This window comes from Nipponia nippon, unplaced genomic scaffold (genome assembly GCF_047370975.1).
Source record: "Nipponia nippon isolate SJK-2023a ecotype South Korea unplaced genomic scaffold, ASM4737097v1 scaffold_11, whole genome shotgun sequence".
In the NCBI taxonomy this organism is placed as follows: Eukaryota; Metazoa; Chordata; class Aves; order Pelecaniformes; family Threskiornithidae; genus Nipponia; species Nipponia nippon.
The window spans coordinates 27283403-27296297 of NW_028262302.1; the positions used below are offsets into that span (position 1 = coordinate 27283403).

The following is a 12895-nucleotide window of genomic DNA, read 5'->3' on the forward strand; positions in this document are numbered from 1 at the left end:
GCTTTAGGTCCAAAGCATCCTTTATTAGCTCTTAACCTACTGCCTTCGACAAGGGTCACTTGAACTGCGGTCTGTGGAACACTGCTTTGCCTATGCTGTATCACCTCACCTCGGGCTGCTAGATTTCATTAGGGTGACAGCTAAGCACCTCAACCTACCTAATTCCTTATCAATATCCCCCTCCCAAGTAAAAGCTGTAACTACCACTAGGACATTCTGCAATCAGGAAAGGCGCTGTCTATACAATACGACCAGAAAAGCTGCTATTCTGCAACTCTTCTTCAAAAATGCTTTTTCAAAATTTACAAACAGAAAAGTTTCACTGGAGTTACTCAAGGCACAAAAGCATCTTGCAGAGATAAACAAGTATCACACAGTAACCCAAAAGGATGGGTTACATTTTCCTTTTACTAGTTAACATAGAAAAACCTGTTTCAGTTCACTCTGGCTGTGTGATCCTTTTCTAACTACTTATTCATGCAGCACCACATGAACAAGACTTTTTTATCAGTCCCTATTTAGACCTAATTGTTCCAAAGTCACACTAGGAAAATTTTTATATAGAGCAGAAAACAGAAGCCACATGAAGCAAAAACATTTTCATCTTGACAGAGCCATTTCCTCTTCTGTCAACAACACCCAACTCCTGACCCTTCTAAATATGAAGGGCTGAATGAGGAGGGATAACAATTAATGATAAGATGCTCTAATTACAGAGGTCACTGACGAGACAGACCCGATTAGTCTAGATCAGAAAAGGTTGTGCGTGTTTGTTTTCCTCTGAGCTTGAAGTTTAAGTTTGTACGGAATTTCTGCTCTGATTATATATATGAAAATAAGCATTGTGCAAGAAAATAACTTAGGTTACCAGAACATTAGATGATGCAGAAAAACACAAATGTATACATGGGAGAGTAAAAACATGTTGCATAGCAGGTAGCTTAGAGAAACTCAGCACAGTCCCCCTTGTTATATTTGCACACCCTCCAGGAACAGTTCTCTTTATCATTCTATCACCAGTTTGTCTCCTTCAGTGCACAGCTCCCATATCCTCCTCCCTGCCTTTGCTTTTACCTTCCTCCTTCCCCATCCCATGTCCCACTCCTATCCACCTCCTTTTTACTCCAGCTACTTGATTAACTGGAGGGGGGGAGGGTATATTCTTGTGCTCATTCATGAATCCAAACAGAGCACACATTTCTTTCTAGTACTATTTGTACAGTTGCTACACTGTCCTTGCAGAAAAAGCAGAGTACAGTGAAGGCAGTAAGGCAGTAAGGATATTAACAGATGCTGGCGCTGGTTTGAGAAGAGCAGACAATGCAAAATTTCAAATGCCCCCATATTAATGCAACTGGGTTCAACCATGAGAACTCCACAGATCACAGAAAATACCCAGAATAACAACACGCAGAACCGTGCTTCCATATGTTGCTTTTGAAAAACAATGCATATATTGCATAGAGTCTTACCTGAAACATGTCTGTATCTTTATCGTGAGTATACTCCACTACAACAGTCTGGTTTCTGGATAACGTGTAAGAGATACTGTGCTGACCTTTACAGCTGATCGCCTGTTGAATAAAAAAATATGTCTATTATACACAGCTTCCACGTAAAGATTATAATCAAATTCATTTCACTATATAAACACCTTTATTATGATCAGGAAAAGCAGTGTATCATAACATTTTATTACGAGGCTGGGTAAACACATACAAGAGGATTTTTTGTTTTGTTTTTAACAGAAAATCCCACTTGTTTGTTTCTAGTTCAGAAGTACCCAATACCTACCATTTTCATAGTTTAAGACTCCAAACACATGGTTTTCTCTCTGAAACGATACTAAGCTCCTAAGCCTCATAGGAACTTGCACCCCAGCAAAGATCTGGGGTTTAGGGTTCTTTGGTTTATTTGTTTTTCTGAAGCAAATAAGCAATACAATTGATTTCCAGTCAAAAGTGCCAGGATTTCAGAGGTAGGGATATCATTACAGTTGAGCAGATTTTTAAGTATAACAAATAGAGTCTAGCAGTTTTATATCAATTGTGATGAAGAGCAAGCACTTTCAACCTGCTTTTCCTCATTAAAGGGTACTTTTCACTACTTGCCAAAAGGAAACTGATTCTTTATAGATAAGGATATAGCATCAAAGACTAAGTAGCATGTCAGTATTTAAAACAAGACTAGAAGAGGACAACTCCTATTATTCTACTGTATCTGACTAGGACTGAATTCTTTACTTGTTAAGATTTTCCAGGTTTACATCTCTAGGTTGTCTTTTTCAAGAACATTTTACTAGCCCAGCAGGTATAGAATCATAGAATCGTTAAGGTTGGAAAAGACCCTTAAGATCATCAAGTCCAACCGTTAACCTATCACTGCCAAGCCCACCACTAAACCATGTCCTCAAGCACCACGTCTGCCCTTCTTTTAAATACCTCCAGGGATGGGGACTCAGCCGCTTCCCTGGGCAGCCTGTTCCAATGCCTGACCACCCTTTCGGCAAAGAAGCTTTTCCTAATATCCAACCTAAACCTGCCCTGGCGCAGCTTGAGGCCGTTTCCTCTCGTCCTATCGCTTGTTACTGGGGAGAAGAGACCGACCCCCACCTCGCTACAACCTCCTTTCAGGCAGTTGCAGAGAGTGATGAGGGCTCCCCTCAGCCTCCTCTTCTCCAGGCTAAGCACCCCCAGCTCCCCCAGCTGCTCCTCCCCAGCCTTGGGCTCCAGCCCCTGCCCCAGCCTCGCTGCCCTGCTCTGGCCACGCTCCAGCCCCTCCATGGCCGCCTTGGGCTGAGGGGCCCAACACTGAACACAGTACTCAAGGTGTGGCCTCACCAGTGCCCAGTACAGGGACACCATCACCCCCCTGCTCCTGCTGGCCACACTATTCCTGATACAAGCCAGGATGCCATTGGCCCTCTTGGCCACCTGGGCACACTGCTGGCTCATGTTCAGGCAGCTGTCAGCCACCACCCCCAGGGCCTTTCCCACCGGGCAGCTCTCCAGCCACTCCTTCCCAAGCCTGTAGCCTTGCATGGGGTTGTTGTGACCCAAGTGCAGGACCTGGCACTGAGCCTTGTTGGCTCCGGCCCATTGACCCAGCCTGTCCAGGTCCCTCTGCAGGGCCTTCCTACCCTCCAGCAGATCAACACTCCCGCCCCACTTGGTGTCATCTGCAAACTTACTGAGGGTGCACTCGATCCCCTCATCCAGATCATCAATGAAGATATTGAACAGGACCGGCCCCAACACTGAGCCCTGGGGAACACCACTCGTGACCGGCCGCCAACTGGATTTGACTCCATTCACCACCACTCTCTGGGCTCGGCCATCCAGCCAGTTTTTAACCCAGCGCAGAGCGCACCCATCCAAGCCGTGAGCAGCCAGCTTCTCCAGGAGAATGCTGTGGGACTTCACAGAACAGGCATCACCCCAACACAGGAGCAGTCCCAACTCAAAGAACAATAAACAGTTTTTCCTTGATAAACACAGAGCCTAGTTGCCGTACCAGAGAGCCGTAAGAAGGGGCAGGGCCCAGCAAGCTTTTCAAAACCTCTGAGACTCGACATACAAATTTTTTGTGGCACTGATGATCATTTCTCAAGCTTAAAGACTAACGCTCACTTCAAATGATTAAGTGGTGTCAAAGTGTAATTGCACTAGCTGTACAATGTGAGTGCACTAGTAAAAGCTTCAGGACAGAGGGAAACAAGCTGAGAAACTACATCTAACAGGGAAATATATGTAAATATAAGGTCCATATAACTGTACACAATTATGAGAGGTAATGACTGTTACTGCTCAGAAAACATTTTGCAGACACTTAAGTATTGAATTAATAGGTTAATTAAAGCTTTCTCCAAGTTTTCTGCTAAGGGGGGTAATTTTCTAGAAGAGGTTCCCTCACTAGCTCCATTCCTTCATGCTGCTCTTCACCTACAAAATTCACAGACGGGGACAATTAAACTAAGCAACTAAATATACTCTACTCATCTGTCTGTCATCCCTCACAAAAGTCTAAATGATCCCAAAGCTACAGATCAATTAATAAACAAATCATTAAAAGACTTACTGAATGCTGGAGGGACTAAAAACACCCATGTGCATCCTAAAAGCCTACTAAGGGTTAGCAAAAGTATTTGACAGAATTATTGAAAAAAAACCATACCAAAAGAATTCTTTTTTTGTAAACCATGTGCATTTACAGCAACAGATAGAGACCACTTTTACAACATGCCTCTTGTTGAAAGCTCTTAGCAGCTCCAACACCTGCTAAAGATTTAGGCTTAGGTGATAATACCTGGAGGCAAAGCGTTGGGTAAGATGACCTTTCCCAGTCCCTTCCAGTACTTTCTCCTGCAATGAAGTTTTGTTAAAAGCTTCAAGCCAAGTCTAGTTTCACTGATTTTGTTCCAACTGTTGTGACAACAGCTGAAAAGTGAGGTAAACGTATTTGGTAATCAGCGGTAGACAGACTCTAAATTTTCCAGTTTAAATTTATAGCATTTTGTAATAACCATTATGCTGGCACACAGTATGGTGCAAGAACAAAGAGCACCTCAAGATGTGATTCAAATGAAGTCTCCAGCACTTTGTGACCTGCTAGGACACTGAACTGTAGGTCTCAAGCGTGTATCAAGAGCTTTCCCTCTATGCATGTTTGACAACTAACAAGGGGACCACAAGCTCTGACCAGGTCTCAGGTGTTCCTAGAATATAAATGAAACAAAGTGATGAACAGGAGACCCTTCCACCTTGCATTTTAAGCATAATATGGCAATGATCAATTTCTATTCATATTATCAGACATCATCATTTCAAACATGAGAAAGTAATAGCTTTCACACACAATATTTTCATTTATTTCCACAAAACTGTGTTGCAGCTGTGGATACAACAGAGGACAGGCCCATCAGCAACCGTTAACATGACTGTCCCAGCTTCAGCTCCAGCCAGTCTGTGCAGCGCTGGCCACCAGCAACCAGGCAAAATCCCCAGGCTCTTGTCGGCCAAGATACTGGATCAAATGGAAACTTTGGTGAGACCCAAAACTGAAAGTTTTAAGGTCTGATGGAAAAAACAAGGGGGGGAAACGTAAGAACTTCCAGAATTACTTAGTAAGGTCATCTCCTACGCCTACAGAACTTAAGGATTAGGTATGTTAATAATTCCCATTAGGTTGACCAGGGTCAGTACCTCCTCTGAAATATTAGGGTAGGACATAATATTTCTTTTCTGTGTGTGTTCTTTTCCCCTCCAAACTTTTCTTCCTCACCTTATTTCCTCTCCTCTTTGCTTTCCACTATTTAAACCCTGTTACTTTCAGTGTGAAATGCTGCATTTCATTTCCTGGAATTGTGTAATCATTTTTTGAAAAAGCTAAGAACATGATGAGAAATGTTTCAACTTGTGTGCTTTCACAGTCTGCTCAGCACCGACAGTTGCTCCAACTCAAAGACATTTTACAGGCATTTTAATTGCTGGTCTCAAAGCAATTGGCCACTTCCAAGTAAAAAAAAAAAGTAACAGTACTTCAGGAACTACACAAAACAGAACAACTATGAACGATTCACAATGACTATGACAAGTGAAAGGTAAGTATCTTAATAAAACAGTATTGTAAGCGGAATGCAGCCACAGGCACAATCATGAAGGATTTTGACAGCTTGAAGAACTACAGAACCACACTACAAGTCCCAAAAAAGGCTTGAGATTGATTGCCCCAACCCCCTTAAAATTGGTTTGTAGCAGCCAAAATAGTGGGGTTGCCTTTTTACTGCTTTTAGCATTCAAATTTCCAGACTTTTTTTTTTCTGCCAGTAGGATTTCCCCCCCAAAAAACTTTGATGCTGTCACATAATTGCTCTGCTGTGGTAACTGAAGTTGCGAGAAAAGCCCTGACTCTCAGAAGACGTACGGCAGCATCACAAGGTCTAGCAGATGACTTCAGAGTTTCAGGCTGGACACCACCACGTCCACCTTCCAGGCAGGAACTAAAACACGAAAGAACAAAAACCAGGCACTAAACCTTCCTTCTCTCTCTTCACCTCCACCTCAAGGCTGCCAAGATCCCCCAGAGCAATAGTGCGTTATTTTCAAAGCTTGTACTCAGAGTCCACCAAACTTTTGAGTGTGTGGGCCAACATCAGCTTAATTTAAGAGCAGTTTTCTCCTATCTTTTAGGCTCTTCGAAGTTGAATGAAAAATCAGCAATTGAACACAGGAAAAAAGCCCCACTAAATTAGCTCCCAAGAGAAACAAGTGCTGGAAAAACCTCGCTCATGTATATAGCCTGAGCTTGCCAAACAAATCTGAAACATGTGGCTCCAGACTGGCCACAGCACACGCCACCTCTTGTCCAGTAGGAATGCTGGTGGGGAGATACAGGCTAGATTAATTCAGCCGCCTACACAACAGTTTGTTTTATATGGTTAACTGCCTCAAGCTGCGGAATTCAAGTAATTCCCTTGGGAGGAAACAGACAGCAAAGTGGAGACTAAATGACAAAAACCCTGTGGAGGAGTAGAGGGAACAAACAACAGCAGCACGAGATTTTTACAGAATAACTCTGCTCCTATGCTCTATGTCCACATTGAGGCTGAGGGATTTTAAAAAGTTAAAATGCAAGCAACCAGGCAAACCTGAGGTGCCACGTTCCACATGGCACGGACAGATCTCCCCAGCATCTTTCCAAGACACAGCTCACGTTTGCACAGTAATCCATCCATCTCCACAGGGCTTTCGAGTTGGAGGACAGTGTGCAGCAGCTCCAAGCCTCACTATGTGTTGAGCCAGTTTACCTTAAGATAAAGGCTCCTCTCCTCCCCATCGCTCCAAGTCAATGCCGCAGCTACCCCAACTGCATGGCACTCCCATTGCCTTGAGATTTGCATTCCAGTGATTTAGGGTCATCAAAACTGCCATATGTTACCAGGGAGTGAAGAGAGCTGCATCTGAGAAGCCCCGCTATCTCACCCCCACACTCCCATGGCCTACGCAGTTTTTAAAAAAAAAAAAAAAAAAAAGCTTTGCTAGTAGCTCCTCAAGTTTTCAGTTATATCCTTCCCACTGGCTGGAATTATACTTGGCCTTGGTTTTTCCCCTGCCTCCTTACACGCACTTTTCATTCTTGTTCCTTTCTCTCCGTTTTGAGAACGAAACCTCGTTCCAGTGCATTCACAATCAAAGCAGCAACTAAAGGCCACGGCTTATAAATCTGTCAGGTCTCAGAGGAGCTAAGATCAAACAGAGCCTGCTTTCCCAGCAGCAATGCTGCAACTCAGCCAACCCCTGGAACATCCCAGCCCACCTGAGTTTATTTGCTCTCCACTCGTTCCCCTGGAAAGGTAGCTGCTATCAGCTTTACCACCATTTCAAGAAGTAAGAAAGTAGAATTCCCTCACCCCACATGTAAAAACACCTTGAAGGTAAGGGGAATAAGAATATGCAAATATGCAAAAGAAGAGTATTTCTCAGTACTCTGCTTTTTTAGCAAACATACAGAAAACGGAGGGAACACAAAACTAAAAAAAAAAAAAATCAAACAAATCTTCAGCAGATTGGCCATGGGCCCAACGGACCGGCAGTGATGCACACCATCGGGTTTGTAACCACACAGTGTTCACTGCACCGAGTGCCACCACTCCAGAGTGCCACCTCCCTCTGAAGCACAGGTAGCATAGGTGGCTACTGTCCTGGAAACCAGCAGCAAGGCCAGTGCACCTGAAAAACTTCAACTGGTTCCTGTTGTACAATGACAGATTAGTGTCAAACGCATCTCCAGAAATGCCCTTATCGACCAGCAAGCTACAAGGAGGCAGAATGGCAGCAGAACACCCCTTCTGCAAGAGCACAGAAAAAGCCTGTAAAATAATTTGACCTAGGATGGAATTCTTTTTCAAGAGGTTAACTATACAAGTGTTGGAGTTGTCAAAGCGCAACAAGAAAACCCACATTTTCCTTGCACTCCTTTTTTACAGGCTATTCTTTGAGCGCTCTGAAAGCCCCCGTTTTGCACATAGTTATGAACTAGCGTGCATTCTTAAAATTTGTCTTCTGTAAAAAGCATGCCACTGTTTTGACCAACAACAGTCATAAGGGTACAGCAAACATTCTGGCTTCAGGATCAAACCTGAAGAAAGGCTTGCAATGTACATGTGGGTTTTTTTTTTTTTTCTTCCCCAAAAGTTACACTAACTGTTTTAGTAAGAGATTCTACATTTATCTACTACACAGGCTTTACATCTACACTCAGCCAGATGTTCCTACCTAGGAGCATCTCCTGGTGTGCCACAGCTCTCTCCCGTGCACTGACACTGATAAAGTCGCTCATTTCCCTTTGCCATCTTCAGCCCAAGAATTCAAGAACAGGTCAGAGCTCACAGCATGGCTATGTTAACTTAACACTACTAGGTCAGACCTTCTGCGTAAGGAGCGAGTCAATGAACTAGAGAAGCAGATCTCAAAATTCGCACAGCCTTTAGGCTGCTGCTTACAAGTTTGCAGGGAGTGGGTCTAATCCACTTCTAGAAACGGAGATTTTGCCATTTTCTTCTGGTTTGCTGACAGTGTTTCCAAGAAAAAAAAAAAACAAAACAAACCTCTACATTTGGAAATTTAAGCTTTGCAGTTTACTTGTGCCTAGCTAGCTTCCCAAAGATCACGGGAGGGACTTAACGTTATTATGGTTACCAACACTTTCAGGCTATAGCAGAAGCAAAGGCTAAAATCCATTAAGAAAAGAGGCAGATGTCTCACAGGAAGGGCTGCTCCATTAGAATAGGAGGTTTAGTTTAGTTAATTAGGTTGGATTAGGACAATAAAATGATTTATGGGAACACTTTAGTTTTCTTTATTGGTAGTCAAGCTGACCAACACCACATGGACGTGTTTAAAATTAATGACAGCAGTGCCTTCATGAGTTAAATGCTTTCTTACTTGGCTGCCGGCCTTCAATTTCTTTTATAAAAAGAGAACACAAGCAACACTCAGGGACACCAGACAAAAGATCTTGCAACTTAAGAGAAAAAGGAAGCTTTAGCTAGCAAGGAAGGAATCCTTTTAAAGCAACACCACATCACATTTCCACTGGATTTTTGGATAGGCTGACTGCCAGAGCCAGCAGACATTAGGTTACCATAAGAAAACACAACAAAAGCTCATGATCGTGACACACTGACATTTTGCCTGCCATCAGAAAAGTGTGTCCACTTAGGAAGTTTCCCAGCAGATTCTAACAAATGTCACTTCATATAACATTAACTAAAGACTGTTTGCAATTTTACTCTGTCTCAACTTAAACCCAGCAGTAATTGACGAGAATTACTTCTGTAACACTAGATTTCAATAACACTGAAAACATACACTGACCTCTGGCTACCGATACAGCGATGATATATCATTTTCCTCCGGCTTTTTGCAAAGAAAATAAGACACATTATCATGGAAACCTTACAGGCTTGGTGTGCCCACAGGAGGGGCTGAAATGATGGTACCAACCGGAATCACAGGCCCAGCTGCAGAGCAAATCTGCATCTGCTTCCTGCACGGCTCCGCACAAGCCCATCCTTCAGTGTTCTTCCTTCCCTTCCTTATAAACAAGTGGCTATGTTAGAACCGCAACAACATCTATGCACACATTCTTTGAATACCAATGCTAAGATCTTGTCCGTCTCTAACGTTTCAGCTGTCAGTATTCTCTTGACAACTAAGTAAGTGTTAGGAAATGGTCAAAAGAGACCAAGAGTCAGCAAATGCAGGTAAAGTAAAAGAATATGCCATCAAAAGAAATTAATTACATTTTGTACACAGCACTTAGTGAGCATTTCTGACAAAAATTTTTAATACATATACTGATGTTGCAACTATTTACAGGCAAACTACTTCCTTTGCTTCAGTACATGGTAAAATGAATAGAGCAATGCTTGTAGTCTGAAAAAAACCCACTATTTAACTGTAAAAACATTACAAAATCCTTATTAGTTTCAGATTGTTTCATTCGTTTGTTAAATGATCCAAGCTCTAACAAACAGACTGGGGGAAAGTTGAAGATGCACAAGTAATTGGACAACAGATACTTGACATTTAAACCAACAGCTTAAAACCAGGTGTAGGTGGCACTGTCTGCAATCCCAGTCATAGTAAACAAGTTGATGCACGTAACTTGCAGGCCACCTCTCTTCAACCCACTGACTGCGAATCACCCCCCCAAAACTCATGGTACACGGGCTCAGTACCTATGCAGAAACAATTTCAGCAAATAGTCTAGTTTATTTACACTTCAAGCTTTTATGGCTTTCAAAGCATTCACAAGTTTGTTCTTACGTGCCCTTTCACACTGAGCTTGGAGATTTGAAGGGGAGGGGGCAGAAGGGACAATGCATTTGACTTTTGCGTCCAAAGCCATCTGTTACAAGTGCACATGTGGGGTTGTGCGCTACTAAAGCGGTTCACCATTTATCAATTCAACAGGCAGATGTTAAAGGGTTTCTCCATTTGCTGAATCTGTGTCGGTGTGCAGTTTTAGCCAACCAGCCAATACAGCACACACCGCCCTTTCCCCAGAAGAGGCATCAAAATATGCCATTCCCATAATTTTCTATTTTGGGTACCGCAACAAGTAAGGAGGCAACCATCTACAAATATTTCTAGATAAGCTACTGTAAAGCTAGGTAGGATTGACAGACTGCATGCTGTTATTCCAGGGAATAACGTAGACCAGGCTACCCCTCAGACAAAAGCGAGTATTCAAAACGCATCTTCAAAATACACAATGGGTGTTGACTAAATTGCACAGTTAATTGCATGCCTAATTAAAGTTAGGTGGCCAAAACCATCATTGTTGCAGCCACTTACCAGACCCAAGTCCTACCTTGTATCTAGGACTCCTGACCAGCTCTGGTAAAGCAACCCAAGTTGTTCCACTTCATAATTCAACGTATTAAAAGCAGCTCAAAATAGGTGCCAGTTTATACTAACAGGCACAGCTATATGAAAGAGTAGCTCAGGAATTGTTTTGTACATCACAAACTTTCGGTGGTTGTGAATCAATACTTTACCTACCTAACCTGTGAATCATTCTCCTCCCAATCTCCCCTTCTAGCTCTTCTAACCCTTAAAACCTTTATTTTCCCATTCCATTTTCTTCCGTCTCTGTTCAGTAACACTGTATTGCAAGTGAAATCAATCTTTGAAATCAAGTCTGTAGTTTTCCTCCTTCAGTCAGCTTGCTGAATTTCCTCCCCCAAGCAGACTACAGCTAGCAACAGCTCAGAGGCATAACACAAAGCTGCGGCAGTGTCAGATACAGCAGTGAGCCACAGCATAAATCATTTACCCCAAACTCCAGAACGCTCCTTTGGGCAAAATTACTGCCTGCACATTGCTGCTACGCTTTCTATTGCAACGGCTCTGGAGTTGCCTGCTGTAGTCCTACGTTGAGGACACATTTCACCTGCTTTGGAAATCAGGAGCCGTATGTTTCTCACTGTCCTGTACTGAGTTTCATCTATTTGATATGTGACCTTAACTGACTTTTGAACAATTGTTTCAGACTGTCAGTACATGCATATTCCTCTAAATTTTGCAGTTTATCTGTGAGTAGCCAACAACAACTTATTCATATGTTATAAAAAAAGAAAAAAATAATTCATACTACAAGTTCTCATTTACTCCACCAGGTATTCTCTTTTTATTATCTCAGCTGATCACTGTGGAGTATATAGAGATCCACCCGCTGTATTACAGGTTAGATTTCCATGTACCTGTCAATACAGATTACAGCCGAACGATTAAGATACTTTTTGGAAGACACCTCTATTCCTGTTTCAGCTTCAACCCACCATGCAGTCATATCACCATCTAAAAGAAAAACGCACACGGCCATGAGTTCACAAAGTGTTTTTGCAGAATATTTTATAGCCATTTGTGAAAAGGAAGCAAAACAGCCCAGAAAAGTAGGATCAAAAAGTTGAACATATTCCTGGCAGGATACTGCTCTGGAAAAAGACCTCTTACAACAAATATACTGGGCATTCAAGGTCTTCTGTCCACAACAAACAGGGAAGAAGGGAAGAGATAAGCAGCTGAGCTCTGCTGAGAGCTACTGATCCTGGTCATGCTGCTAGGACTTTGGCAGCACTACAGCTTACTACCTTCATATAATGGAGCTGGTTCCCATCATCTCCATGGTCAAGAAGCCTAGGAAACCTTCTTGTTTAAAAGCAAGAGAAGCTGAAGAGACTAGCAGTCTACTAAGAGAGACTTTACACAAGAGAGAGTTCAGCTACAGCCACTTTAGGGAGAAAGGGACAAAATGGTTGACTGGAAAAAAGCCTCCTATACCAAGAGCTGTGTTGAGTATGATGTTCACTGTACTAAGATCACATGCTGAAGACCAGTAAGACCTTGCCTGATGTGTGACCTTCTGAAAGCAAAACTTCTGACCCCAAAACTCCTGGCATTAGTTCACTAAGGGTAGGATTTCTTCTGGAATACTACAAGCCTATAAATTCAAACATAAAGGCCTAAACATGATTTTGCCACTGCAGCTGGAGCACATCCCCCAAAACTCTTGATACTCCCACAAAAATATCAGTAATTAGAGAAGGATGCAACAGTGTTTGTAGCTGAACATTCTGGTGCCAACAGTCTACAATTCATTGATATACATCAGGAACAAAAGCAGCAGATGCCTGGCTACGCTTTTGTATTTGGATACGCCAAGCACACAAAATAGCCACAAATTAGAATCCTTAACTAAAAACCAGACAAAAAAATACAGCGATAAAGTCCCCTCAAGGGCTTCTATCAATACATAGACTGAAAGATTTGTACACTCGGCGCATCAGCAGTGAATGCTTCTGTGAATCAAAGCACCCATGAGCACCAAC

The 12895-nt window shown here is 42.7% G+C and overlaps 1 protein-coding gene across 3 annotated transcripts in view; it reads right to left on the reverse strand.

The window, feature by feature from the left end:
* The window catches only part of PELI2 (pellino E3 ubiquitin protein ligase family member 2), a 79053-nt gene that overhangs the window by 12804 nt on the left and 53354 nt on the right, over nt 1–12895 (reverse strand). For all 3 annotated transcript variants that reach the window (XM_087748070.1, XM_087748069.1, XM_087748071.1), the window contains exon 3: nt 1473–1574. In XM_087748070.1, coding sequence (XP_087604196.1) covers nt 1473–1574 — 102 coding nt within the window. The remainder of the gene's footprint in view (nt 1–1472; nt 1575–12895) is intronic.